Source organism: Eumetopias jubatus, unplaced genomic scaffold, assembly GCF_037043125.1.
Source record: "Eumetopias jubatus isolate StellerSeaLion01/CBP00866 unplaced genomic scaffold, mEumJub1_p1.0 scaffold_6, whole genome shotgun sequence".
Lineage (NCBI taxonomy): Eukaryota > Metazoa > Chordata > Mammalia > Carnivora > Otariidae > Eumetopias > Eumetopias jubatus.
In genome coordinates this window covers 43,910,329-43,937,040 of record NW_028274812.1, presented here as the reverse complement: position 1 = coordinate 43,937,040, position 26,712 = coordinate 43,910,329, and the positions used below count along the sequence as shown (strand labels likewise).

Below are 26,712 nucleotides of genomic sequence, written 5' to 3'. Positions count from 1 at the left end.
TTCAGGGATAGAGAACTCTTTCCTAAGGGGATAAACCCAAATGCTACTTGGGCTTTTCTCACATGGTAAGACTGGCTTTACATGTGTCTTGGAGGTCATTCATTTTCATTTGCAGTGCACCTGGTTTGAGGATCAACACTCAGAACATGCCCCTGCATTTCAAAGACGTCTATACCAAAAGAAAAGAATATTTTAAGATAGAATCCTTTTTTGAGGTCATTATCTATTCTTTTTTTTTCTTCTTCTTTCCCTCCAGGAGGGTCATTTTGAATTTGGTAAGTCCAACTGCTATTTTTATATCACATAACACCAATTCTGAGCTTCGTATTTCTTTCCTTCCTGAATCCAGCATATGACAGCTTTTGGTAGTCCACATGACCAGTTTCTGGTCAGTCAAAATGAGCAGCTTCTCCAAAAGCCAAGCCAGCCCCAGGGCAGGCCTGAAAAGGATCCGCTACATCAAACCATAAAAGAACCGAAGGAATAGCTTTCATCTCAACACCATGCTCTGGATCATTAAAAAGCCAAGAGACCAAAAGGAAAGGGGGTTGATTTTATACAAAGGGCAAGATTACTGCAGGCTGGCACCTGGGTATTAGCAACACAAAGCCAGTCCCCACACTCCCCCAGGAAGGCTGTGCTGGCGTTTTGGAGTTTGAGAGAATGCTACTGGGTGAAGGCAGTGAGTGAAAGGAGAAAAGCCAAGGAAAGAATTCTCAAGGTTTTACTTATTCAGTCAACAGTCCCCCTGCAGTCCCAAATTCTCCTTCAGCAGCTGCTCTGCTTCCACATGTCTCCATTCACCAGCCCCCAGCTTGGAGGTCAACGCCAACAGCCAGACTCAGGGCAGTCACTGAGCCACTTGCACTGATCACGAAGAGACCCAGATGGATACACCTGCCATTGCTCACTAATGTTTCACAGGTATACACTCAGAGTCTAGCTTTTTAGAAGCTCATGTATGCAGGGAGCATGCAAACATTAAAGTGGGGACAAAAATTCTTTAGGTAATGCACGTGACACGTTCCTTCCCATGTGTCCATATTTTAACAAATCATTAGAAAGCGGAGTTTTGAAACACTGCTTTTGTCATTCTTGAGTTGTTACCCTGTGGGATGAGAAATAGATTTTCCTCTTTAACAAAATACATCGTTCTCACTGGGGATTTTTTTTTTTAATCTGTTAAATATGTAAAATTTCAAAAGTCATGACTTTGGGCATGTAGGGAAGGAAAATGATGATGCTGAAGGGAAGGTCAGAGTTGTTGCCTTTCCCAGGTGAAAGTCAGTACTAGTTATCTCTACTTCCCTAACTTTCCCTACATGCTAGCTTCGGCTGGCCTAAAGCAGTCTGGGCCTCAGTCTTCTGTGATTTTTTTTTTTTTTCACCAGGGTTATATAAAGATCAAATATTTATTATGCTTGAAGAAAAGCTTAAAAACATTAAGAATAAAATTAAAATATTAATAAACACTAAGATTCTTTATGTAAACTCCCTTGCACATGTCCTTTCCTGGCAAGGAAAAATGATAAAGCCAAATTATTAAAATATTTTGTGTCTGGGTCTGGCCTGGGGTAGATCACTTTCCTGGAGTCCAACTTCTTCTTTCTTAACAGCATTCCCAGGCACCTCTCTGAATAGCACTGCTCTACTTCTCTTGAGCCAAAGAAAAGGAGAGAAGAAGTAGTGGCAGTAAACAGAATGAAGCCCATTTACCAAGATTTCTTGATTCCACGGAAACTATGTATCTTCAGTGTAAACTGTGAGTAGCCAAACTTGGTGCTTCTCATGTAACTGGGAACCAGTGGTATAAATTCAGTAAATTAATAGTTTGCTATATCTAGGAAAGGACCAGCCAGTGTTCTCTATGAGGCTTACCAAACCAGCAAGCCAAGGCACTGTAGCTATGTAAGGTAGTATCCAAAGATGGCAGCCATCAATTCCCCCATTCTGTATTTCTACGTCACCCCTCCTATCAAGAGGTGGTGTCTATTTCCCCCTACCCTGCATGAGGCCTGATCTTGTGACTTGCTCTGACCTATAAAATGTGGCAGAAATGATGTTGTACCAGTTCTGGCTCAGCTCGTAAGAGGCCTGGCAGCTTCCATTTTTGTTCTGTTGGAGCCTCAAGCTACTGCCCTACAGTAGAGAGAGCCCAGCCAACAATAAGTGGAGTGGAGATAGCATTCTCATTGAGCCCTCCTGAATTTCTGACTCTCAGAAAAGTGAGCACTAAAACGGTGGTGGTGGTGGTTTTTGTTTGTTTTTTAAGCCACTGAGCTTTTTGGTAGTTGATTATACAGCAATAGATAACTGAGCCAATCCCCCCCAGATAGTACAGACAGATTTTCCACTCAATTTCTACTTTCTTCATTTCACTAAATGTCCAACAAGGGTTTTCCATTATAAGCCTTTCTTGGATTTCTTTTCTCACCTTTCAAGTCTTCTTAGCTCTTCACTCAAGAGGTTGTGCAGCTCTAGCTTTTCCAGAATAAGTTCACACTGCCTCTGGTACTGCTTCAGAGGGTTTTCAGGAAAGGAAGTGTGGAGTGCATTCACCCCTCCTAGCAGTGCACCACCCTGAAGGGGCAAGAAAATGGAAATATAGTAGGGGGAATCACCAGGTCAACCTGCATCGAGGAAGCACCCACTAGAGACCACTGCTCCCAGATCAGCCCTCTCTACCCCCATCTTGGTATCAGAATCACCTCGGGGCCTTTTTCAAATTTCAGCAGTTCTCTCCCCCAATTCCTGGTAGCAAGCATTGCTCCAGGAAGCCCACTGCCACTAGTGGGGCCATGAGCACCCCTCAGATGTGCTGAGTGAGACCCCTACTGTACACCAGTAGGCAAAAGCGATGCTACGGATGCAAAGGATATTCCCATGACAAGTTTTTCCTCTTCTTTTAAATGGTTTCCTTTGGATCTATATTTCCTTTGGATCTATATCTAGAATACGATCGTTTTTATAATTTCTGATATGCTATAAACTGTCTTTTCTTTTTTTACATGCTTATAATTAGGGTTCAGATATTAGGTGCTAGGTGCGCCTGGGTGGCTCAGTCCTTAAGCGTCTGCCTTTGGCTCAGGTCATGATCCGGGGGTCCTGGGATCAAGCCCCGCTTTGGGCTCCCTGCTCCGCGGAAAGCCTGCTTCTCCCTCTCCCACTCCCCCGCTTGTGTTCCCTATCTTGCTGTGTCTCTGTCAAATAAATAAATAAATAAAATCTTTAAAAACAAAAACAAGAACAAATATTAGGTGCTAAATACCCTCACCTGCATTGAGGATTCCATTACTGATACCGCTGTAACAGCGTCTTCCAGAGTCACAGTGTCACGAAACATCAGGCGAGCATGAGCTAAGAAGATTAGGAAGACAGAAACATTTTTAATGAGTATTTGAAGTGATATATGTAATACTTTATCTGACTCCCCTGAAAAATTATATTTAATGAATGAGCTACTAATCACAAATTCATTTTACTAAAACAAGCACAAAAGTCGCATTTCAACTAGCTTTAAAGTTGGGCCTAATAAATAAAATAATGGGCCTACTCTTGCACAGCCCATGGCACTTCTGGGTATTTATATGAAAAAGTACTCTGGGCTCCAAAAAGAAAGGGGTTAGAGAAGCATACCTCTGATATTCAACACCTTTTAATCCTCATTCTCTTGTCTCTTACAGAAATACACAATATCAAACTGATTTTTCATCTCTGGGCTTTTCAAAACTACCAAACTCACCAGCTTGCATTTGGGGTACTTCTTGTCTTAATTTTAGCTATAAATCCTTGACAAAGTAAAGTGCATTCGTTTTATAGAACTTTTTATTAAGCATATATTGTGTCATCATATGATACATTCAGTTCATGTGGATTTTTTTTTTTTAAGAGTTATTTTAACAAGAGCTAAGTGTAAAAGTCACTCTTAGGAAAAAAGTCTTGAGATGCATGTTAGTTGTATGTATGCACGTAAGTCTCATGCCTTTGGGATGGGCTAGTTTCCTCTGTTAGTGGTGGGGTGTGAATAGCAATTAGGAAAAAAAAACAGAGATGCTATATAGGAAACAACGCTAAACAATAAAGTGTTCCACCCCAAATGCTAACAGACTGCCACTGAGAAACAAACATTAGTAAATAAGACTTTCTAAATGAATGATGTCTCTAAGATTCCACTTTCTTAGTGATGCTACATTCTACTCAATACCCATAATCTGTCCCCAGAAGAACAGAGGTTTCATAGCTCAGAGCCTTTACTTTTTAGGCGACTATGAGCACCTTAGAGTAGAGATTCTTCTTATTCATCTTTGAGTTCATGGTGCCAAGCTCCATGCCTTGCACATATTGGGCACCCAATAGAAGTATTATTTGTTGAATGAAATAAACCTTCTGCTAATCGGATCAAGCTTTCCAACAGGCGGATGGTGGTCCGGGCAGCGTTCCGGGAGTCACTCTGCCTCTGCATCTGGTAGTACCGGAGAAGGACTTGATTACCCACGTTGGACAGCCTGGGCTGTAGATTCCTAATCAGGCAGAAGTAGGTTTTCATCTTTTCCATGCTCCAGAGCTTCTTTGATTTGCTTGGGTAACCTGTATATATCAGGTGCTAGGTCAGTAATTTCTAGGAACAGACAAACATCTGCTTTAAGGGTTTTGGTAAAGTTCTTACACTCATTTTTAAAAAGGTAACTTTTAGGTTTGTGGGCACTGAAACCTAGATCTGACTCTGCATAGCATATAGTTCAAGAATAAGTAGCCTTAGGATCTAAGCTCAATAAAGGTAAACTTCCTACAGGGGCTAAAATTATCCACAATAATTCTGGTCTGTCCTATAGTAATACATAGTATTTGAGTAAATCTAACTCAAAGAGAAACTTACATTTACAGATTTGTTTCATAATTCAGTCCAGTTTTCTTTGCATGAAAGAGAAGAGTGATAATTCTATATCATACGGTTGCCCCCTTTCATCACAAAGAACATATTCACTGGCTATAACACCATCGGTAGGCCCTTTCCCTCCTGCTCGTTATTCTGGGTGCACTAAATGGCTCCTCTGACAGCCTTCTGTGCAAGCATCTCTACTGCTGCTTAGGTAGGGCGCCTTGGGTATTTACTTCATTTTCTTCAAAGAGAATTTCATTTGGTTATGTCTACTTTTTCTTGGTCAACTTGAATGATTTATCTCCACGTACCTTTGTTTTCTAAGATAAAGGAGGAAATTATACGATCCCAGTCTTCATTCTTGGTATCAAGCAAAACCAGGATCAGATCAAATCGACTTAAGAGGGGGCTGCCGAGGGCGATGTTCACAGACACAGACTCATGGGGGTCATACTGGCCTTTGGGGTTAGTTGCTGCCAGGATGGTGGTCCGTGTGTTCAGCTTGCACACGAGGCTGTTAAAAGAAAGGGTACAATTCACTGACTGTTGAGATTAAAATAAAAAGCAAAATTAAACTTGTTAATAAAAAGGGGCTGCTCTTGTACCCTGAAAATCTAGAGAGACTTGTATGAAAAAGGATGTAGAATGATACAGGGACGTATCACAAACATCAAGTTCAAAGGAAGTACACTTACGGTAACCTATCCTGAATAAACACTTCTTATGCCCCTACTATGAGCAGACCCCTCTGCTGGGTGCTAAGAGGTATACAAAATTAACTAAACATGGATTCTTCTCTTAAGGAGCTTGTAATCTATGAGCTATAATGGTAAGAGAGGGAAGACTATGGTAAGTTCTAGAAGGATAAAGTTCCCAGGGGAAGTAAAGATGATGTATATTCATTTATGTGGATGGAAGAGATGATTAGAGAAACATTACCAAGTAGCTTTTGAACTGGACCCTTCATAACATCTGGACTTTTTTTAAGTGGAGGTAGACAGGTGTGTGTATATCTACACACCTACATACAAATATACACACATATATGCACACACACATATTTGTGAGAGTGAAGGTGAGGGGCAGGGGTAAGGGTGACTTTGGAGAATGGTAAGTGGTTGAAGCAAAAACTTCCTGTGTGCTCGCTTCTTTTGATTTTTCTAAAAGTGAAAGAAACGACTCAGAGAGAAGCAGGGGTGGGGGAGGGAGGGAGAGAAACAAAGGAAGGAAAGGAGGGGGAGAGGGGGAAAGGAAATCAGGAAAAATAAGGATTGATTAGCATCACGTCTTTTGTTTTGAATATAGTGGACACACAGTGTTACATTAGTTTCAGGTATATAACTTAAGTGATTTGACAAGTTTATACATTATACTATGTTCACCGCAAGTGTAGCTATTATCTGTCCCATTACATCCCTACTATGATATCACTGACTATGTTCCTTATACTGTTTTTTATTCCCGTGAGTTACTCATTCCCAAACTGAACTCATTCCCTCTCTCTTTCACCTATTTTCCCCAAATTCCCATCCCCCTTCCCTTTGGCAACCATTAGTTTGTTCTTTGTAGGTATAGTTCTGATTCTGCTTTATTTTCTTTAGATTTCATTTATGAGTGGACTCACATAAGGTATTTGTCTTTCTCAGTCTGACTTACTTCACTCAGCATAATATCCTCTAGGTCCATCCATGTTGTCTCAAATGGCATGATCTCATCCTTTTTTATGGCTGTGTAATGTTTGTGTGTGTGTGTAAACATACACATCATATTTTCCTTATCCGTTTGTCTATTGATGGACACTTAGGTTGCTTCCATGTCTTAGCTGTTGTAAATAATGCTTCAATAAACATAAGAGTACATATATCTTTTTGAGTTAGTGTTTTTGTTTTCCAATAGTGGAATTATTGTGCCATATGGTGTTTCTATTTTAATTTTTGGAGGAACCTCCATACTGCTTTCCACAATGGCTATACCAATTTACATTCCCACCAAAAGTGCAGGAGGGTTCCTTTTTCTCCACATCCTCACTAACATTTGTTGCTTCTTATCTTTTTTATTTTAGCCATTCTAGCAGGTGATATCTCATTATAGTTTTGATTTGCATTTCCGTGATGATTAGTGACGCTGAGCATCTTTTATGTATCTGTTGGCCATCAGTATGTCTTCTTTGGAAAAATGTCTTTTCAGGTCCAGAAAATCCTAAAGAATCCACCAAAAAGTACTAGAATAAACAAATTCAGTAAAGTGGCAAGATACAAAATTAGTACCAAGAAATGTGTAGCTTTTCTATACACTAACAATGAAATTGCAGAAAGAGAAATTAAAAAAAAAAAACAAAACACCATTTACAGCTGCACCAAAAAGAATAAAATACCTAGAAATAAGCTTAACCAAAGAGGTGAAAGACCTATACTCTGAAAACTATAAAACACTGATGAAAGAAATTGAAGGTGACACAAACAAATGGAAAGATTTTTCATGCTCATGGACTGGAAGAACAAATACTCCTAAAATGTCTACACTACCCAAAGTAATCTATAAATTCAATGCAATCTCTATCAAAATACCAACATTATTTTTCACAGAACTAGAACAAATAACAAAATTTGTATGGACTCACAGAAGACCCCAAATAGTCAAAACAATCCTGAGAAAGAAGAACAAAGATGGAGGTATCACAATTCTAGATTTCAAGATATACTACAAAGCTGTAGTAATAGAAACAATATGGTACTGGCACAAAAACAGACACATAGATCAATGGAACAGAATAGACTCCAGAAACAAACTCACGAATTACATGGTCAGTTCATCTATGAGAAAGGAGGCAAGAATACACAATGGGGAAAAGACAGTTTTTTCAATAAGTGGTGCTGTGAAAACTGGACAAGACTGAAACTGGACTACTTTCTAATACCATGCACAAAAATAAAATGGATTAAAGACCTAAATATGAGACCTGAAACCATAAGAATCCTAGAAGAGAACATGGGTAGTAATTTCTCTAACATCAACCATAGTAACACTTTTCTTCCCTCCCTCCCTTCCTTCAATAGATTTTATTTATTTATTTATTTGAAAGAGAGAGTGTGTATGCTTGTACAAGCAGGGAGGAGGGGCAGAGGGGGAGGGAGAGGGACAAGCAGATTCCACATTGAGCCCCTAAAGCGGGGCTCAGTCTCAGGACCCTGAGATCATGACCTGAGCTGAAACCAAGTCAGACGCTTAACCGACTGAGCCACCCATATAGCAACATTTTTCTAGATAAGTCTCCTAAAACAAGAGAAATGAAAGCAAAAATAAACTATTGGGAATACATCAAAATAAAAAGCTTTTTTATAGCAAAGGCAACCACCAAGAAAACAAAAGACAACTTACTGAACAGGAGGAGATGTTTGTAAGTGATAAATCTGGAGAGGGTTAATATCCAAAATATATAAAGAACTTATACAACTCAGCACAAAAGAAACCAAACAATCCAATTAAAAAATGGGCAGAGGACCTGAATAGTTATTTTTCCAAAGAAGATATACAGATAGCCAAAAGATATGAAAAGCATCACGTTTTTGAGGAGCAACAGTGAAGGGCAGACTGAGGAGATCTGGGCACCATGGGCAAATTAGATGGGGAAAATTGTGGCCAGGATGCATGGAGGAGATGGGGCAATGGTACAGGAAGAGGCACACAAGTCCTGAAGGAGCAGTGGCACCGCGGCTATGGCTACGCCATAACTTAGATACTGTTTTTAAACTTATTAATGATGGGCAAGTCCCTAAAATAACATGGCATATTCATTAACAATAACAAATGTAGATTCTTTTCTCTCTGCAAATTTGTATGCTCTCCATTCAATGGCCGTTTTAGTTATAGTGGCATGTCTGCCTCTCAGCAGTCCCAGCCCCGTGACATCAGCAAACATGTGCTACATTTGTTAATGTCTGCTCTATTTCCAGATGGCTCTAGTGATCAGCCCATGCCCTAAGACTGAAAAAGTCTGAGAATCTTTATTTGTGGTAAATGGCACAACAAGACACTCATCAAAGAATGACAAACAAGGCACCAAATCCCCCCTTTAAAACCAAATTCCCTTTTAAAAAAATTACTGAAAGGGAAAAATTCTGAACAGACGGTCTATATCTTATGTAGATCTTATGTAGACCAAAATGGCTTTATAAAGGCAGTTGTTTAGAATGTGGAATCCAGTTTGCCAAAAACAATGTAGTAAATTGCTCCTAACTAATGCCACTAAACACATTTAATCCATACGGAAGTAAGGCTGCTTGCACTTATCATGGAAAAGGACTATTGCTGGAATACTGGCAATGAAACAAAATACAACTGCATACAAAGTGATTTTTTAAAAAAATTATTTTCAATGTGAGGTAAAATTGACTGTTCTTCCTCTCTCTGATCAACAAATAAGCCATTTCCTGTTCGCAAAGGACTGGACTGAGATTTCAAGAAGGTATACAGTGGTCCCTGCCTTCAGTCAGTTTACAACAGAACTGCTGGAGGATGGGGAGGTTCTACAGAGCACCTGCCAAGCAACGGATGATGGCATCCATGTCAGCATTAGCATGGGCAAAGAGACACTTCCATGGAGACTGCTGGGTATCTATAAGGTATATAATCTTAAAGCTATCCATGATATGAGAAGGAAAATGAACAAGCAAACACAGAAAGAAGGTGGTGAATTATTCCTAATTGGGACAAAATGAAATGAGTAAGCTTAAAGGAAGGGGGCTAAGGACAATTTATATGTGAAGAAAAGGGCTGCCTGATAAGCAGTTAGTGGAAATGTGAGCAATGAAAAATAGAGGAGTGGTCATCTGAAAGAAGGGAAGGTAGTACACATGCCTAGTGGTTGCAGATCTGTGATACAAACAAACATTACTGCATTAGAAACTGAATGGGGCTTTAGAAAACACAGATACGCATACACAATCGAATCCTATGTACTTTGTGCATAGTGGTGGCTCACTAAATAACTCCTGAACTCATGAATTACTGTAAGGTAATGGTCATTCTTCCAACCCAGTAGGACCTCCGCTTTCTTCCATTTCTTCCATATTTCTAACAATAATAAAGGTAACTACCGTATCTGTAATAGCAAGCATTGGGCTAGGCTTTATGTGTACATACTTTCCCTAAGACGCACAATCCCCTGAAAGGTAGATAACATATCACCGACTTGGAAATATGGAAAGTAGAAGGTGGAAGATGTTAGTAACTCCCTGACAGGTGGCAGAGAGCAGCACAGCTCCATTCAAACCCAGACCAGCCGGCAACACAACCAGTGTTCTCCTACCTGCAGACTGCCCCACTGCGGTGTACCATCTGAAACAGTTCCTGTGGTCACAGAGAACCCTCCTGATGCTTTAGGTATTCACTGACTTGCCTTATCTTTTTTCCTACTTGATTTGATCCTCCTTAAGGGACTGTGACTTATGGTTGTCCTCACATGCCTGTCACATATTAAATGTTCATAAACATTCACTAAATACATGAAAAATTAAAAAATAAAGCTTTACCTAGTTCAGTATTTCTAAAATTCAGTGCCATTCTATACTTAAAGGTTTCAACAGCCATAAAATAATCATGCTAACATGTATATTTTTCTACATTAACTTCAAGGAATGAAAACATTCCAGTTTCTGGAAAAGCTACCTTTTTAAAAATTCAGTTAATTAACATACAGTGTATTATTAGTTTCAGAGGTAGAGTTTAGTGATTCATCAGTTGCACGTAACACCAGTGCTCATTACATCAGGTGCCCTTCTTAATGTCTACCACACAGTTACCCTATCTTCCCACCCCCGCCCCCCAAGCAACCCTCAGTTTATTTCCTATGACTAAGAGTCTCTTACGGTTTGTCTCCCTCTCTGATTTTGATTTATTTTATTTTTCCCTCCCTTCCCTTATGGTCCTCTGTTTTGCTTCTTAAATTCCACATGTGAGTGAAATCATATAATTTTTCTATTTTTAGTCTACATGTTTATACTTTCCTAAAAACATAGTAATAACTTTTCTAAACATTGTAAAGTTAGGTTACATAAATTATTTTCACTATTACAGGCTCTCTGGAAAGTGCTTTTTTTTTTTTTTAAAGATTTTATTTATTTATTTGAAAGAGAGAGAGACAGCAAGAGCAGGAACACAAGCAGGGGGATTGGGGGAGGGAGAAGCAGGCTTCCCGCGGAGCAGGGAGCCCCATGTGGGACTCAATCCCAGGACCCTGGGATCATGACCTGAGCCGAAGGCAGACGCTTAATGACTGAGCCACTCAGGCGCCCCGGAAAGTGCTTTTGTTTTTGCAATGCTCTCCCAGTATTCTCGGTACACCCTTTACAAGGTGATCCCCATCTCCACTCGTGGCTTTAATCACCGTTGATACACTGGTACTCCTAAACTCAGTTCTCGCTTGTGACAGTGGCTGCTATGTGTTCACCAAACTTTGTTTCCCTTTCACCCTAGGAGCACAGCCAGATCGTGTTTCCCATCTCTTTTATGGGGGTCAAGTAGGACTGCAGTGAATAAGTGTTGCCAATGGAATGCGGGTGGAGGAACATGCCATTTCCGGGGCATCCCTAAAAGCCTTCCTGTGCAACCCTCCTTGTTCTCTATCTTTGCCAGGATAGACAAGGATAAGGCCATGGAGTCAGAGAGCCACCTGAAGGAGGAAGCCTGGGTCCTGATGATTGTGTAGAGCAGAGCATCTGTGACATGAAGCAAGAAAAACTCCCTTTGGCAACATCCTGCAGGAAAGAGATGAGCTTAGGAAAGAACTGACCAGTTCTCAAGCAGGAATGAAAGACAATAAACAGCTCAGAAATGTGAAGTTTTGAAAGGCTGTACAAAAAACAACTGCTTCTAGACCCCAGAGAGTAACAGCAAGACTGAAAAGGCTTTGAACAGAGCCCTGTTGTAAATTTTCTCAGTTGTACGAAATGACCCAGGGTAAGTAAGGTGAAGCCTTCAGTTTTAGATGGCCTGAAGGCAGCCACCATTAGGATGAATAAAGAGGAATGTTCACAGCAATACTATTCACAATGGCCAAGAGGTGGGAGCAACACAGGTGTCCATGGATGGAAGAATATATAAACAAAATGTGATACACACACACATGCACACAATGAAATATTATTCAGCTTTAAAAAGAAAGGAAGTTCTATTTACTACAACAGGGATGAACCTAGAGGACATTCGTATACTAAGGGAAATAAGTCAGTCACAAAAGATAAATATGGAATGATTACACTTATATGGGATCTCTAGAGTAGTCAAATTCATAGTGACAGAAAGTAAAATGGTGATTTCCAGGGACTGGGAAGAGGGGAAAATGGGGAGTTGTGGTTTCATGGGTATAGAGTTTCAGTTCTGCAAGATGAAAATAGTTTTGAAGATTAGTTGTACAACAATGTGAATATGAATACACTTAACACCACTGAACAGTACATTAGTACAGTAATTAGAAATAATTAGGGTGGTAAATTTCATGTTATGTATTTTTTTTACAATAAAAAAAATGGAAGCTTTTATGGACTGAATGTTTGTGATTCCCCTGAATCCACATGTTGAAGCCCTAACCCCCAATGTGATGATACTGAGTTGGGGCCTTAGGGAGGGTTGTGCCCCCATAATGGGATAAATGTCCTTGTGGGAAGTGGAGGAGAGACCAGAGCTCTCTCTCTGTGTCTCTCTCTACACACACACACACACACACACACACACACACACACAGCAAGGAAGAACCATGTGAGCACTGGGAGAAGGCAGCTGTTTACAAGCCAGGAAGAGGGTTCTCACTAGGAACTGAATCTGCCAGCACCTTGACCTTGTACTTCCAGATTCCAGAACTGTGAGAAGTAAATGTCTGCTGTTGAAGCCACCCAGTCGATGGTATTTTGTTATAGCAGCCCAAACTCAGACAAAGGCAAAGAAGAAAAACAAAAACCTAACAAACCAGGCTCGAGGAATATGTGAAGAAAAGAACTCTGGATCCTGGCACATGCAATTGATAGGAAGCAAAGAGATGAGAGGCCTGTTTCCAGAGGATCTGTGCTGCACAAGAAACCACCACCTGACTCTAAAGAAAGCCTCCATTGCTTTCAAGTTGTAAAACAACCTGGGGCAAATAGGACACCAGAAGTATAAGCAAAAAAAGAACAGATAAGATGGACTTCAACAAAATTAAAAACTTTGTGCTTCAAAGAATGCTATCAAAGAAGTGAAAAAACCCACAGAATGAAATTATTTGCATATCATATATCTGTGAAAGGACTTATATCCAGAACATACAAATAACTCCTAAAAGTCAACAATAAAAGGACAAATAAGCCAGTTCAAAATGGGCAAAGGATTCGAATAGATATTTCTCCAAAAAAGATACACAAGTGGCCAATAAGCAGGTGAAAAGATGCTCAGTAATTCAGTCATTAGGGAAATGCGAATCAAGACCACAGGTGAGATACTACTTTAGACACCAGGATTGTTATAATCACAAAGACAAGTGTTGGCAAGGACGTAGAGAAATGGGAACCTTCTTACACAGCTCGAGGGACCGTAAACTGGTACAGTGGTACTGGAAAACAGTTCGATGGTTCCTTAACAAGTTAAATATAGTTCCCATATGAGCCAGCAATCTCTCCTATTATATACCCGAGAGCAATGAAAATATATATCCACACAAAATTTGTATGTGAATCTTCTTAGTAGCATTATTTATAATAGCCCAAAGTGGAAATCGCCCAAAGTTCCATCAACTGATAAATGGATAAACAAACTGTGATATAGTCATATAATGGAGTACTATTTGGCCACGAAAAGGAACAAACTATTGGTCCACGCAACAACGTGGATGAACCTTGGCAACATTATGCCAATGTTCTTCAGGACCAGTCCTGAAAGCTAAAGAGCTCTAGAACGGAAGGGGCCAGGGCCCCTGAGTGATTTCATAGAACAACTCCTCTCCCACACAGATAAGACACAACTTAAGACTGCGTTAAGCCACTGTCCGCTATAGCAGTGAGCCTACCCTGAATAACACATAACAAATCTCTCTAATGAGCACCAGATCCTTTGGCTGTGGCAAAAACTACTCCAATGTTTGAGCGGTCTCCTCACCAAAAGAATCAGGCCAAACAACAGCCTGCAATGCAATAGTCACATGTTTCTAGATCATCCAATATTTTTAGAATAGGGCTCTCAATTAAAAAAAAAAAAACTTAGCACCCTAAAAATGGGGTAAAAAACCTCACAAAAATGTACAAAATAAAAATATGTTAACAATATTCTCACAATCCATTACATACATATTTGGTAATCTTCAGTGCTAGGTATACGCACCCTCTCCTGCTTTTTCATAAGGTTGATAAAGTTAACAAATTGCCTTTTACTCTAGATTGATTCAATGAAGGGTAACAAGAAAGTCAAAAGCCAGGACGGGAGTCAAAGTATTGCTCATATAGAGCATCTAGAAAGAACAGAAACTCTCAAAGTACATGATGTGAACCATTTTCACATCCTGGTAGCAACTTGGAGGCCTCCAAGGGACACTTCTTGACTTGTTCCAGAGCCTCCTCAGTCCCCTAGGAGTCAGAGCGCTCTCAGTGGGCTTGGGTAGATGGACCTGTTCCCACCTCTCCCTGTCTCCCCGCCTTAACCTGAGGCTGACCTGAGGAGGATGCTCCAGAGATGCAGCTTCACACGGTCTGGAGGAAGAGGCAGACAGGTTGCCTGGTGTGTAGAGCAATCTTACCTGGGAGCAGGGGTTCCTAAGCCTGGCTCATCAATGAGAACCAAGGTGGGTTTTAATAATATAGATTCCCAGGTCCCATCGCTGAGCGTCTGATGCGTAGGCTGGGCATGGCCTAGAAAACTGAAGATCAGCTGAGTGGACTGCTGCTGTGGTTCTCCTATGACTGGTAGAATCGCACATACAATAAATGTCTACTTGTCGGTCTCGCTACAAAGTTCTGAGCATCTGGAGGACAGAGGCTTTGTCTTTTCATCTTTGTGGTGTGAGTAGCTAGCAGAGAGCATGACGTTGCTTAGTGCTCCAGATATGTTTATTGAGCAAAACAATAAATTGCTATCATGCTTGTTTTTAAAATTTAGACTGAGGAATAGCACCAAATACATAATTGCGATATCAGATTTTTTCCTACAATGGCCCTTAGCAAATAGCAAAGGAATTCTCTATTACTTAGGAGTCTACTGACACCCTACCCTGGAATTCTAATTCTGTGCAGTGTGCGCAAAGGGACACATTAAAAACAAAATAAAACAAAACAAAACAAACAAAAAACCTCAGAAATTCCCTGCAACCTTGGAGGTCAGCCAGATATTCTGCTTCAGTGGTTCATACTAATATCCTTAAAGGATATTATAATTCAGATAAAAAAATCCTTCACAAAGCAATCAGACTTTATTCACTTGAAACATGAGAGAAAGAGAAAAAGCAAAAGCAGACACATTTAAGAATTCCTAGATATGATGTTGTAAGGTATCAAACATCTTAAAGAAAAACTTGAAGTGTTCTCAGAAAAAAAGGGCCCAGAATATCTGGATGATGATGGCTTTTGTATTGCCGGCCAAATGAAGAAGTCTTTGAACTGAGGCGTGAGGAGTAGGTAAGGTCTTTTAAGGGTAAAATTCAGAGTATCTTTATTTTACTTTGGCAGAATACATGATTAAGTATTCCCTTTTCACACTTAACCCTTCTAATCTGCTTGCTAATTAACAACTTGATATGCTTTATGTCTCTAGAGACATTTTCTCAAGAGCTCTGCATTTGGCAAATAACTGTATACTTTGCATCCGGAAGATTAACAGGCTTCTAACTAGGGAGAGAATGAACTGAAGATTCTGAAAACCGTTAGCCAAAAAATTAGATGAGCTACTGTTGGAGGCATATCCAACTCTTTCATAAATTGTAGAGTGACACACAGATTAAGTGCCATGAAAAATGAACATGAGGGGTGCCCGGGTGGCTCAGTTGTTAAGCGTCTGTCTTTGGCTCAGGTCATGATCCCAGGGTCCTGGGATCGAGCCCCTCATTGGGCTCCCTCTCCCTCTGCCTCTGCCTGCCGCTCTCCCCTGCTCATGCTCTCTCTCAAATAAATAAAATCTTAAAAAAAAAAAAAAAAGAAAGGAAAACGAACATGAGTTACAGGGGAACTTGAAGATGTTTCCGTTGTTCCCACCACCGAGCAGATGCTACATGCACACAGAGCACCGAAGCACACCTGACAGCCATCCCAAGAGCAAAGCCAGTACGTGCTATTCTTGCACTGTTTTCTAAGTGACATTATGTCAAAGGGCAATTCCTCCAGCTGAAGGAAAAATATCACATAATTGGTGTAGAGGTGATCTGGGGACAAACTGTAAAAACTACCACAGAGCTTGACCCCACGTGACAAAGTAGTATCTTTATAAACCCCACCACCCTTTTTATCTAGCTCTTTGAGACCCACTGAGCTCAAGACTCTCCTCATCCAGAGGCATCTCCTATTTAGATGGGAGTCACCAGGCTGTCTGGCTAAACTATCACTCCCCAGCACTGACAAGTCTCCCAGCAGGGACAACTGTTGTAGGACTTGTTCTTCAGTATATTCCTTAAGTGATTCTTTTGTCCTCAACGCACAGAAGTTCCAGACAGGCCAACCACTGGAATGTCCGTCAAGCCTATAACTCCACAGTCCCTTCTTTGAGAACTGCCATGCAGGAATGGCGGGCTAGGCCCGAGGTTGGAAACTAAGGGCAGCCACTCCCCAAGCCGCCCGGAGGCCTCGGAGCTGCTGCTACATGACTACTAGGGACAATCTCAGTGGCCCTCTTTTGAGGGTATCTGGAATGGACACAAGAGGGAGAACTGAACTACTAAAGAGAGCTGAACGAGTCTGAGAGACCCACAAATACACACACGCAGAAACAGTCACAGCAAAGTATCTGAGTCACAAGAATGGGACAGCGGGAATGGCTGCTATTTTATATCTACTTTGCACAAACTCCCATTCCCCAAATTATGTTCCAGTCACCAAAAGAAGCAGCTTCTGTTTTTCTGGTCCTGTTTCCACATTTGTAAAAAGGGGGTTATAATGATAGCAGTCTGATACAGAACTACTGTGAGAAAGAAATGGGTTCTTATGTGTACAATACTTAGAAAAGAGCCTGGCACCTAATAAGTACTAGATAAATACAGATATCCCTTATTATCCAAACTCCTGCTTTCTGAAAATAGGAATTTGAATATAGTAAGATAAATTTTCTGATAAATTCCTTGCTACCCAAATTCAGGAACAAAAAAGATTTGGCCACAGATACTTGTGTTACTTATTATAGTTAAGCACCTCATCATGTGCCAGATACCATGCTGTGTGATTTACATGTAAGAGTAAACCAACCTTCTTTTTCTATTTTATTGAATTCTATTTGACATGTAACGTTATATAAACTCAAGGTATTCCAAATACTGATTTGATACTCTTATATATTGTAACATGTTGCCATTGTAGTGAAAGTTAGCACTTCCATCATGTTATGTGATTACCATTTGTTTTTAACAGTGAGAGTGATTAAGATCTAGTCTCAGGGCGCCTGGGTGACTCAGTCGGTTAAGCTCTGACTCTTGGTTTTGGCTCAGGTCATGATCTCAGGGTTGTGAGATCAAGCCCCATGTCGGGCTCTGCACTCAGTGCGGAGTTTGTTAAGGCTCTCCTTCTCCCTCCGCCTCTCCACCCCCCCCAAAAAATAAATAAATCTTTGAAAAAAAAGAGATCTACTCTCTTAGCAAGTTTGAGGATTATAATATAATATTGTTGTTTATATTCACCATACTGTGCATTAGATCTCCAGGACTAGTCTACCAGTTGCAAGTTTATACCCTTAAAAAACATCTTTCCTTCTCCCCCAACCTCCAGGCCCTGATAACCACTATTTTACTCTGTTTTTATGAGTTTGATTTTTTATAATGGTATATATAAGTGATACCATACAGTATTTGCCTTTCCGTCTGACTTACTTTACTTAGCATAATGTCCTCAAGGTCCATCCTTGTCATAAATGGCAGATTTCCTTTTTTCTCATGGCTAAATGTATTCCATTATATATACACATACCACATCTTCTTTATCCATTCATCTGTTGCTAGGCACTTGGGTTGTTTCCGTATCTTGGCTATTGTGAAGAATGCTGCAGTAAACATGGGAGTGCAGGATATCTCCTTGATAACCTGTTTTCATTTCTTCTAGTATATACCCAGAAATTGGATTGCTGGATCATGTAGTAGTTCTTTTTTAATTTTTTTTTTTTAAGATTTATTTATTTGACAGAGAGAGAGATAGCGAGAGCAGGAATACTAGCAAGGGGAGTGGGAGAGGGAGAAGCAGGCATCCCGCAGGGAGCGCGATGCAGGGCCTGATCCCAGGACCCTGGGATCATGACCTGAGCCGAAGGCAGACGCTTAAGAACTAAGCCACCCAGGCACCCCTCTTTTTTAATTTTTTGAGGACCCTCCATACTATTTTCCATAGTGGTTGCACCAATAATACATTCCTACCAACAGTGTACAAAGGTTTCCTTTTCTCCACATCTTTTCCAGCACTTGTTATCTCGTCTTCTTGATGATAACCATTCTAACAGGTATGAGATGATATCTCATTATGGCTTTGATTTGCATCCCGATGGTTAGTGATGTTGAGTACCTTTTCATGTACCTGTTGGCTATTTGTATGTCTTCTTTGGAAAAACGTCTACTTAGTTCTCTGCCCATTTTTTCATCCAATTGTTTATTGTATGAGTTCTGCATATATTTTGAATATTAACCCTTTATCCAATATATGGTTGGCAAATATTTTTCCCCACTCTGTAGGCTGCCTTTTGAAGACACTGTTGCAGCAGGACATGTTCTACTTGACTGAGCTGGATACAGGCATGCAGTCCCAGACCAAATAGAGGCACATGTTCCTCTTTGAGCACACTGTCACCTTTAGCAAACTACTCTGGAAGGGATCCTTCACCCTGGACTGCATGTTTGAAAGGAGAATCATGATGAATTACTTGGTCCTGGATGAGAATGTGGACAGTGACCCCAGCAAGTCTGCACTCATGAACAGGGAGACTTCTGAGCAGATCATTCTGCAAGCCACCAACACTGAAATCCAGCAAGCCTGGGCACACTCTTAGAAACACAGTGAGACTCCTTAAATGCTGCCGTCGGACCTCATTCACCGAAGAGTACTATGTGCTGAAAGGGAATGACATCTGTGTGAACCAAGGTGAGGCGATCCCGTCCTCACTGTCAACAAGCAGAATATGTGCCTGATGTTGTCAGCCGGCCAGCAACCATCCCCCCACAGCTGAGGCCTGGGTCCTGGCGTACCTCACCAAAGCCAGGGTGGCAGTAAAAAAAAACAGTGACAAGAGCACTAAATAAGTGCCTCATTGGCTTCTCAAGGAGTGTGTGGATTTAGAAAACTGAAAAGCAACCCAAAAATATGAACACGTGGTAGGGAATTACTGCTGCTGCTTCTCAATGGATGCCACTGGAACCGATATTTTGAGCACTAGAACCACATGAAGCATGTCATCCAGCCTGGACCTTTCCAATTTTTGTTGTTGTTGTTGGTGGTGGTGGTTTTCCTTTCTACTTATAATTTTCTGTTCATTTTTTTTCCCTCTTTTTTCCCCCTAGGTTTTCATTAAGAAACTTCCTGAAGCCCCAGGTGATGCAAAGGCCTGCCTTCTGTGCTCCATGTGCCCACAGGAGTCACTGGACTGGACTTCTATTTTTCTTGTAGTAAGTTACTCACATATATATACACCTGCAGGTGTTTTTTTCCCCTTCAAAACAAGGAGTTTAGACATCAACTAAAGAAGAAGTAAAATGAATCATACAGCTTTAAGCATTAGCACGAGCATTTATATAGGAGAATTACAGTTAGTGAGTACTAACCACTGAAGAGAGCTGAACGAGGCTGAAAGACCCACAGACACACACACAAATTCAGTCACAAAGTATCTGAGTCACAATAATGGGAAAGCAGGTTTGAAGCATCCTTCTGATGCTAAGGCAGCAATGAAACAATACAGCTGCTATTTTATATCTACTTTGAACAAACTCCCATTTTCCAAATTATGTTTCAGTCATCAAAAGATGCGGCTTTTGCCACCTGGGGTACCCTAGGCTTAAGGTGTGCTTCGGGTAACATGAGCTCTTCTCATTATAACTTTAAAAGGCCTTCCCAGTTATCATCTACCCTCTAGCACTCAATATTTCATCCTGGAGCAGAATCATGTTTTGGCTGACTGATCAAAGTTCCTGGACAGATGGAGGAGCCTAATGATGATGGTGACAATGGTCCATATTCCTTCAAAAAGTTCTGGGAAAGCAAGTTGTTCATAGTTAATTTGGCAGGAAAATCTGACCTAAATTGATGTGTCTTTATTCTATTTAGTGTGAAGTTTCATAAGCTTCACTGCAATAGAATGAAAATGTTTGATTACAGGGTGCTGTCTCCAGTACTGCTAGTAGGTTTCATAATATAGGACACATGCACTGTGTTACTTTCCCAAAATGAAAACAAAAAAATCTGAATTCCACCATGTATTTGGCCTCAAGGGTTTCTAAAAAGAATTGTAGGCCTATAACAATAATACTTAACTAGCATTTATTAGAGGTCAGGTTATATCAGAAGCACTTTACATGGATTAATTAACTCATTTAATTTTCACAGTAGCCCTTTGAAATGGAGTAATTCTCATCATCTTACCAATGAGAAAGCCAAGGAAGAAAAGTAGAGTAAAATGTCAGTAATTAGCTAGTAGGTAGTAGAGCTGAAACCTCAACCCAGCCAGACTAGCTCTGAGACTCTTCCTCTTAATTATTATAATTCTTTCAATACCCAATGTGTTCTTATAGTCACTAAAAAAAAAGGAGCTCTTGATGCAGTTTCCTGAACTTGTTCCGTATCTAGCATAGATCACATTCAATATGTCATAATATAACTTGAAACCATATATTTTTTAAAGATTTTATTTATTTATTTGACAGAAAGAGACAGCGAGAGAGGGAACACAGCAGGGGGAGTGGGAGAAGCAGGCCTCCCGCCAAGCAGGGAGCCCGACATGGGGCTCGATCCCAGGACCCTGGAATCATGACCTGAGCCGAAGGCAGACACTTAACGACTGAGCCACCCAGGCGCCCCTGAAACCATATTTTATATATGTACATATTCTGTAATCAACCAGCCAGCAGCTGAATTCATTTGTCATGGCTGAGGTTTACAGCATCTCATAGGTGGTATCTTAAACGTTATCTATTTATGTTATCTATTTACTCATTAGTTATCTATAGATAACTATATATAGTTAACTCAAACGTTATCTATTTACTCATTAGATGTCTGAATTCCTTACACAAATTTTTTCTAGTCTACACTGCCACAACCATATAGGCAGCCTACTTGACCTCTAGGCAGCTCTAACCTAAGAAGTCTTCCTTGTACGGATTCTAAAACACTTCCCTGAACTTTCTGGCCATTGATTCTAAAGGATATAGAAAAGTTTAATTCCATTTCTATATATTTGAACCCCTTAAAATAATTATAGATAACTATTTCTCCAATTACTCTTTCTAGAAATGGTTCAAAGAAAACATGGGTAATATTTTAAAAATACACAGCAAAAGTTGGTATGAGTTAAATGAGAAAGAATAACTTAAAAAATAAGATGCTGATTTCCAGCTTTCCAGAGGACGATGGCAGCTGCTTATATCCAAATTTCTCCACATATCCTTCAGAGACCTTACAGATAAACAAGGGAGCAAATAAACCCATAAAACAAAACTAAGAAGTAAGAGTGAGAGAGAATACTGCAAAGTTCAATTTACATGGAAATCAACAAATAGATATTAAAAACTGGCAAAGCTAATTTAGAGCCCACAATGGAATAGAAAGATCAGTGGAGACTAAGTGAAAAGGAGAAGAGACCAACAGGCTCCTCATGATGGTGGAACATAGCTAACATCACCCTTAGAAGGACAGAGTCCCACATGGAATAGGGAAATACTGAGAAAAGGTTTGAAACCTTGTGGATCAAAGCAGTGGCTACTGGGGATCAGAAAGAAGGACCTGAAAGTTCTTGAGAGCAGAGGTGGCCTTCTTGGAAAAGCTCCTCGATTAGATGAGTCAGGAGTCCTTTGGAGTCTTGGTGATCAGGGGAAGGGGGAGACGAGCAGTAGATATTAAAGATCCTACTAAACAAATAAGAAATAAAACCAGAAGACACATCAACCAGCCCCTTAACCTTTAGAAAAAACACTGTTAAATAATTGCACTTGCCTGAGATTACTCTGAATTAAAAATTAGTACATCCTCCAAACTTCTCACCATCATCACAATAGAATAACTATTATTGATTTAGAAAAAGATAAGACATTTTAAAAGTAATGGAAATAACATGTAACATCCATATAAAACTACTATAAGAATCAAAATACCTCAGGTGATAAAACCCCTTATCCAATACCCTGCCATAAAACCCACAAAGCAGAAAAAATCTGTATATAATCTGCTCACTTTAATATCCTTAAACAAACATTTGCATATATGAAAAAACATTCCAAGTCAGAAATTCAAAAACCCAAAACAGTAAAGTACAAAAAAGATATATATCCAGAGATGACTCAGAGAAGAAAAGGAAGAGAGGAGAGAGAAGACAAAATAATTTCAGAAATGAACATTCAAATCTGAGATGCCCAAAGAGACAAGACTGGCAATATAATAGAAAGTGCTATGAAGAGGAATAAAAATGCCAAGAGAATAAAAACAAAATACAAAAGAGCTAAAAAGTCTGAGATACAAATTGGTAGCTACAGAATCTAGGCAAAGAAGACCTAAACTATATGTAATTAGAATTTCTGAAAAATAAAAACAAAGGACGGAGCTTATATATATAAAATTGTAATTCAAGAAGAATTTTCAGAAAGAGTTCTATATTTCAAAGGGCTCACTAACATCTAGACAAACTGACCAAAAATAATCAACTGAGGCATAGCCTAGTAAAAATACTGCATTTAAAACGAAAGGAAAAAAATCCTTCTGGGCCTTCAGGCAAGAAAATCAAATCACCTACAAAGCAAAGGATATCATAATGGCATCATATTTGTCAACAGCAACACACATAGCAAGACTACAGGAAAGAAAGTGTAAGGCTAGGTCTTCATATCCAGCCAAGCTGTTTTCAAGTATTGAAGCTATGAAAAATAGTTTGAAACCGGCACAAACTCAGCATGGTATTCAGGAGCCCTTTCCAAGGAATCTCTTAAGAGGATGAGCTTCATTTAAGTAAGAGATGTCAGTGATGCTCTGGATTGATGGTGAGCACTGAAGACATTTAATTTTAGATAAAAGACTGAAACACAGGAAGAGATACATTTAGAAGAGTATGTGTTATCTGTCCTGTCAAAGTATAAATAATACAATCTCTTTTTTAGTAGTAAAGAGAAGGGAAGAGGGCGAAAGTAGAATAAGCTCATTGATTACCATATGGGTAACAGAGTCAAAGGTATTATTTTAAGCTCCCAACTGAGGATAAAGGGGCTGCTGGCATTATAAAAGGTATTTTTTTAAAGGTAAGTCCTAGAACAGGTGTTGGCAAACTTTAGGTGGCAGGTCAAATTCAGTTCACCTGTTTTTGTAAATCAAGTTTCAATGGGACACAGCCAAATCCATCCAGTTACATATTGCCTATGACTTCTTTTGCTCTGTCTACATTGTAGATACTAACGTAGTCATACTGTCCAAATCAACAGAGGTGAGTGGTTGTGTAAGAGACGGTATGGTCCACAAAGCCTTAAATATTTACTATCTGGGTCTTTATAGAAAAAGTTTGCCAACTCCTAATGTATAACAGAAGTACAAATCTTCCTAAATGCCAGACACATAGAAAAAGAAACGTAGTAAGTTTTTAAAAAATGAAACCATTAACACCAATCATATTGATAATACCAATAAATGTAAATGTGCTTAATTCATACATTAAAAGGAAAAGATTTTCAGGTCATTCATAAAGCAAAATAAAGTAAGACCAACTGTATGCTCTATATAAGAGAACAAACTGAGGCAGCTTTTTCTGTCCACAGGTCCTGTCCCCATGATATAATAAAAGGACCTCCAAAGACGAACCATGAGAGACGATGGACTCTGAAAAATAAACTGGGGGTTCTAGAGGGGAAGGGGTGGGGGGATGGGCTAGCCTGGTGATAGGTATTAAAGAGGGCACGCTCTGCATGGAGCACTGGGTGTTATGCACAAACAATAAATCATGGAACACTACATCAAAAACTAATGATGTAATGTACGGTGATTAACATAACAATAAAAAATTTAAAGAAAAAAAGCTATACAAAGTTAGGCTAAAAGATTAAGATTCACTGGATGTAGAGAATATTTCTAAATAAAATAAAACATTAAAATAAAAAAAGTACCTCAAAAATAAAAATTTAAAAATTTAAAAAATTTAAAAAATAACAAACTGAAATCTAAAGGTTAAGCATAAAGGAATGGGCAAAGATATATTAGGCAAATGCAAATAATATGAAATGAGGAGTTATGATCTTGATGCCAGGCAAGGCAACATTCCAACCAAAAAGCATGAAGACAGAGAAGTACAAATGCCAAAGCCACAGCAACTATCTCCAGAAAGCAGAAGCTATGAGAGATGCAAAGAGAACCCGGCAGACACAGAAGAAGAAGAGACTAACACATCTTCTCAGTCTGAGACATGTCAAACATACAAAAGGTAAGTAAAGATAGAGGGGACCTAAACAACATCATTTATAAGGTATAGTTCACGTGTGTGTATATTACATTCTGATTATAGGGAACAGAATTTCTCTAGCACACATGGGCCAGTCATGAAATTATCTTTATATCAGACCACACACACACAAACACCAAACCAAACCAAACCAACCAAACAAACAAAAAACCTTATGAAGTACCTTAAAGTACATATAATGCAAACAAGATTTTCTGGCCACAATGCCATAAAACTAAAAACTAATAATATCAAAACACAAGTTAATTTTAAAAAGTTTCTTCTACCTGAACACTAAAAAACTCTTTAAAGCAAACTCTTGGGAGAAAGGGGATATACAAATCCAAACTGCAGAATTTCTAAAACATATTAAAAGATGATAATGAGAATGCTACATATTATTGAAGCAGTACCAAAGAGTATGTATGTGTGTGTCTATATACACGTATAAATATATATATATATATACACTATCTTTTGCATAAGAGATGCAAACACATGCTCACACAACCCCTCCCACCGTGTGTTTTTGCTTATTTTTGCAAAAAAAAGAAACACAGGAAGGATAAATCAGAAACCAATGAAAAAGATATCCATAAAGGATAGGAAAAAATAGAATGGAAGAGGTAGGGATAAGAGTGTGATATCGTTGGTATATCTTTCTATATAGTTTTGACTTTTGAAATGTTTTGCAAATTCAGAAAATAAAATTTTAAAAACACTGAAAAAAGCAAACTCTAAAAGTGAACACAAGCATTAACTTAAAACCCTGATTCCTATCTACCAAGTCAGTAATATGACCACACAAAGAAAATAATTAATTCATGGGGCGCCTGGGTGGCTCAGTCATTAAGCGTCTGCCTTCGGCTCAGGTCATGATCCCAGGGTCCTGGGATAGAGCCCCACATTGGGCTCCCTGCTCAGCGGGAAGCCTGCTTCTCCCTCTCCCACTCCCCCTGCTTGTGTTCCCTCTCTCGCTGTGTCTCTCTCTATCAAATAAATAAATAAAACCTTTAAAAAAAAAAAGAAAAGAATTAATTCAAATAACCTTTGAATATGCACTCTGACCAAATATGACCTTGGTGGAGTATATTCTAAGCATAAGAAAAACTGCAAAGAAGGCTTGAATATTAGTTTTTTTTGCATTTGTTGTTATTGGCAACAGTGTTGGTATAATAATACTGAAACTATTTTGCAGACTCAATTGAGTTCAGAAACACAAGTTCTGTGAACTTTCATATACATATGAAATAATATAATTTTGGGGAGTCGTAAGTCCTAACTTACCCTAACCTAATAGGACTGGTTAGAAAACAAAGTTTTTTAAAAAATACATAAATACTTGCACAACAATTTAAATGTACTTAATATGGCTAAACTGTATGCTTAAAAATGGTTAAGATTTTAAGTTTCATGCTTGTGAATTTTACCATATAGTAGGCATAGAGCCAGGATACTGACATCTATCAACCCTAAGTTGAGACTATCCCTGAAAGAAGGGTATTGTTATTTTCCTTCCACAGATGACTAAATTGCAGCTTAGAGCTGGCAATTATGTCGCATAAGACCAGAAAGTAGTAACAGAGACTAGAATTGACTGTGGGTTTCTCTGACCCTAAAGCTTACGCTCTTTCCATCATGGTAACCACTCGATTTTTGAAAAGAATATTAACAATTTAGTTTTGCCTTATTTTTTAATTTAATTTTATTTCTAAAAAGATTTTATTTATTTATTTATTTTGGGGGGGGCGCCAGCAGGGGAGGAGAAGAGGAGGGAGAGGAAGAGGGAAAGAATCTCAAGCCCACTGTGCACTGAGCGCTTGGGCTAAATCTCACAACCCTGAGATCATGACCTAAGCAGAAACCAAGAGTCGGACGCTTAATGGAATGAGCCACCCAGGCGCCCCATACTTTCGTTTTATTTAAATGAAGGGACATTCATTGCTTTTGTTATTGTTGGATATTTGTTGTTACTGAGTAGTGACAGTGGCAGTTTTAAGGAGTTTTACCAAGAA

At 39.4% G+C, this 26,712-nt stretch overlaps 1 protein-coding gene across 1 annotated transcript in view; it reads right to left on the bottom strand.

The window, feature by feature from the left end:
• Window positions 1-26,712, bottom strand: part of MCM9 (minichromosome maintenance 9 homologous recombination repair factor) — a 98,209-nt gene that overhangs the window by 4,910 nt on the left and 66,587 nt on the right. The window contains exons 9-12 of the mRNA XM_028117010.2: window positions 5,191-5,393; window positions 4,384-4,587; window positions 3,275-3,357; window positions 2,435-2,580 (exon numbers count right to left, since the gene is read on the bottom strand). Coding sequence (XP_027972811.1) covers window positions 2,435-2,580; window positions 3,275-3,357; window positions 4,384-4,587; window positions 5,191-5,393 — 636 coding nt within the window. The remainder of the gene's footprint in view (window positions 1-2,434; window positions 2,581-3,274; window positions 3,358-4,383; window positions 4,588-5,190; window positions 5,394-26,712) is intronic.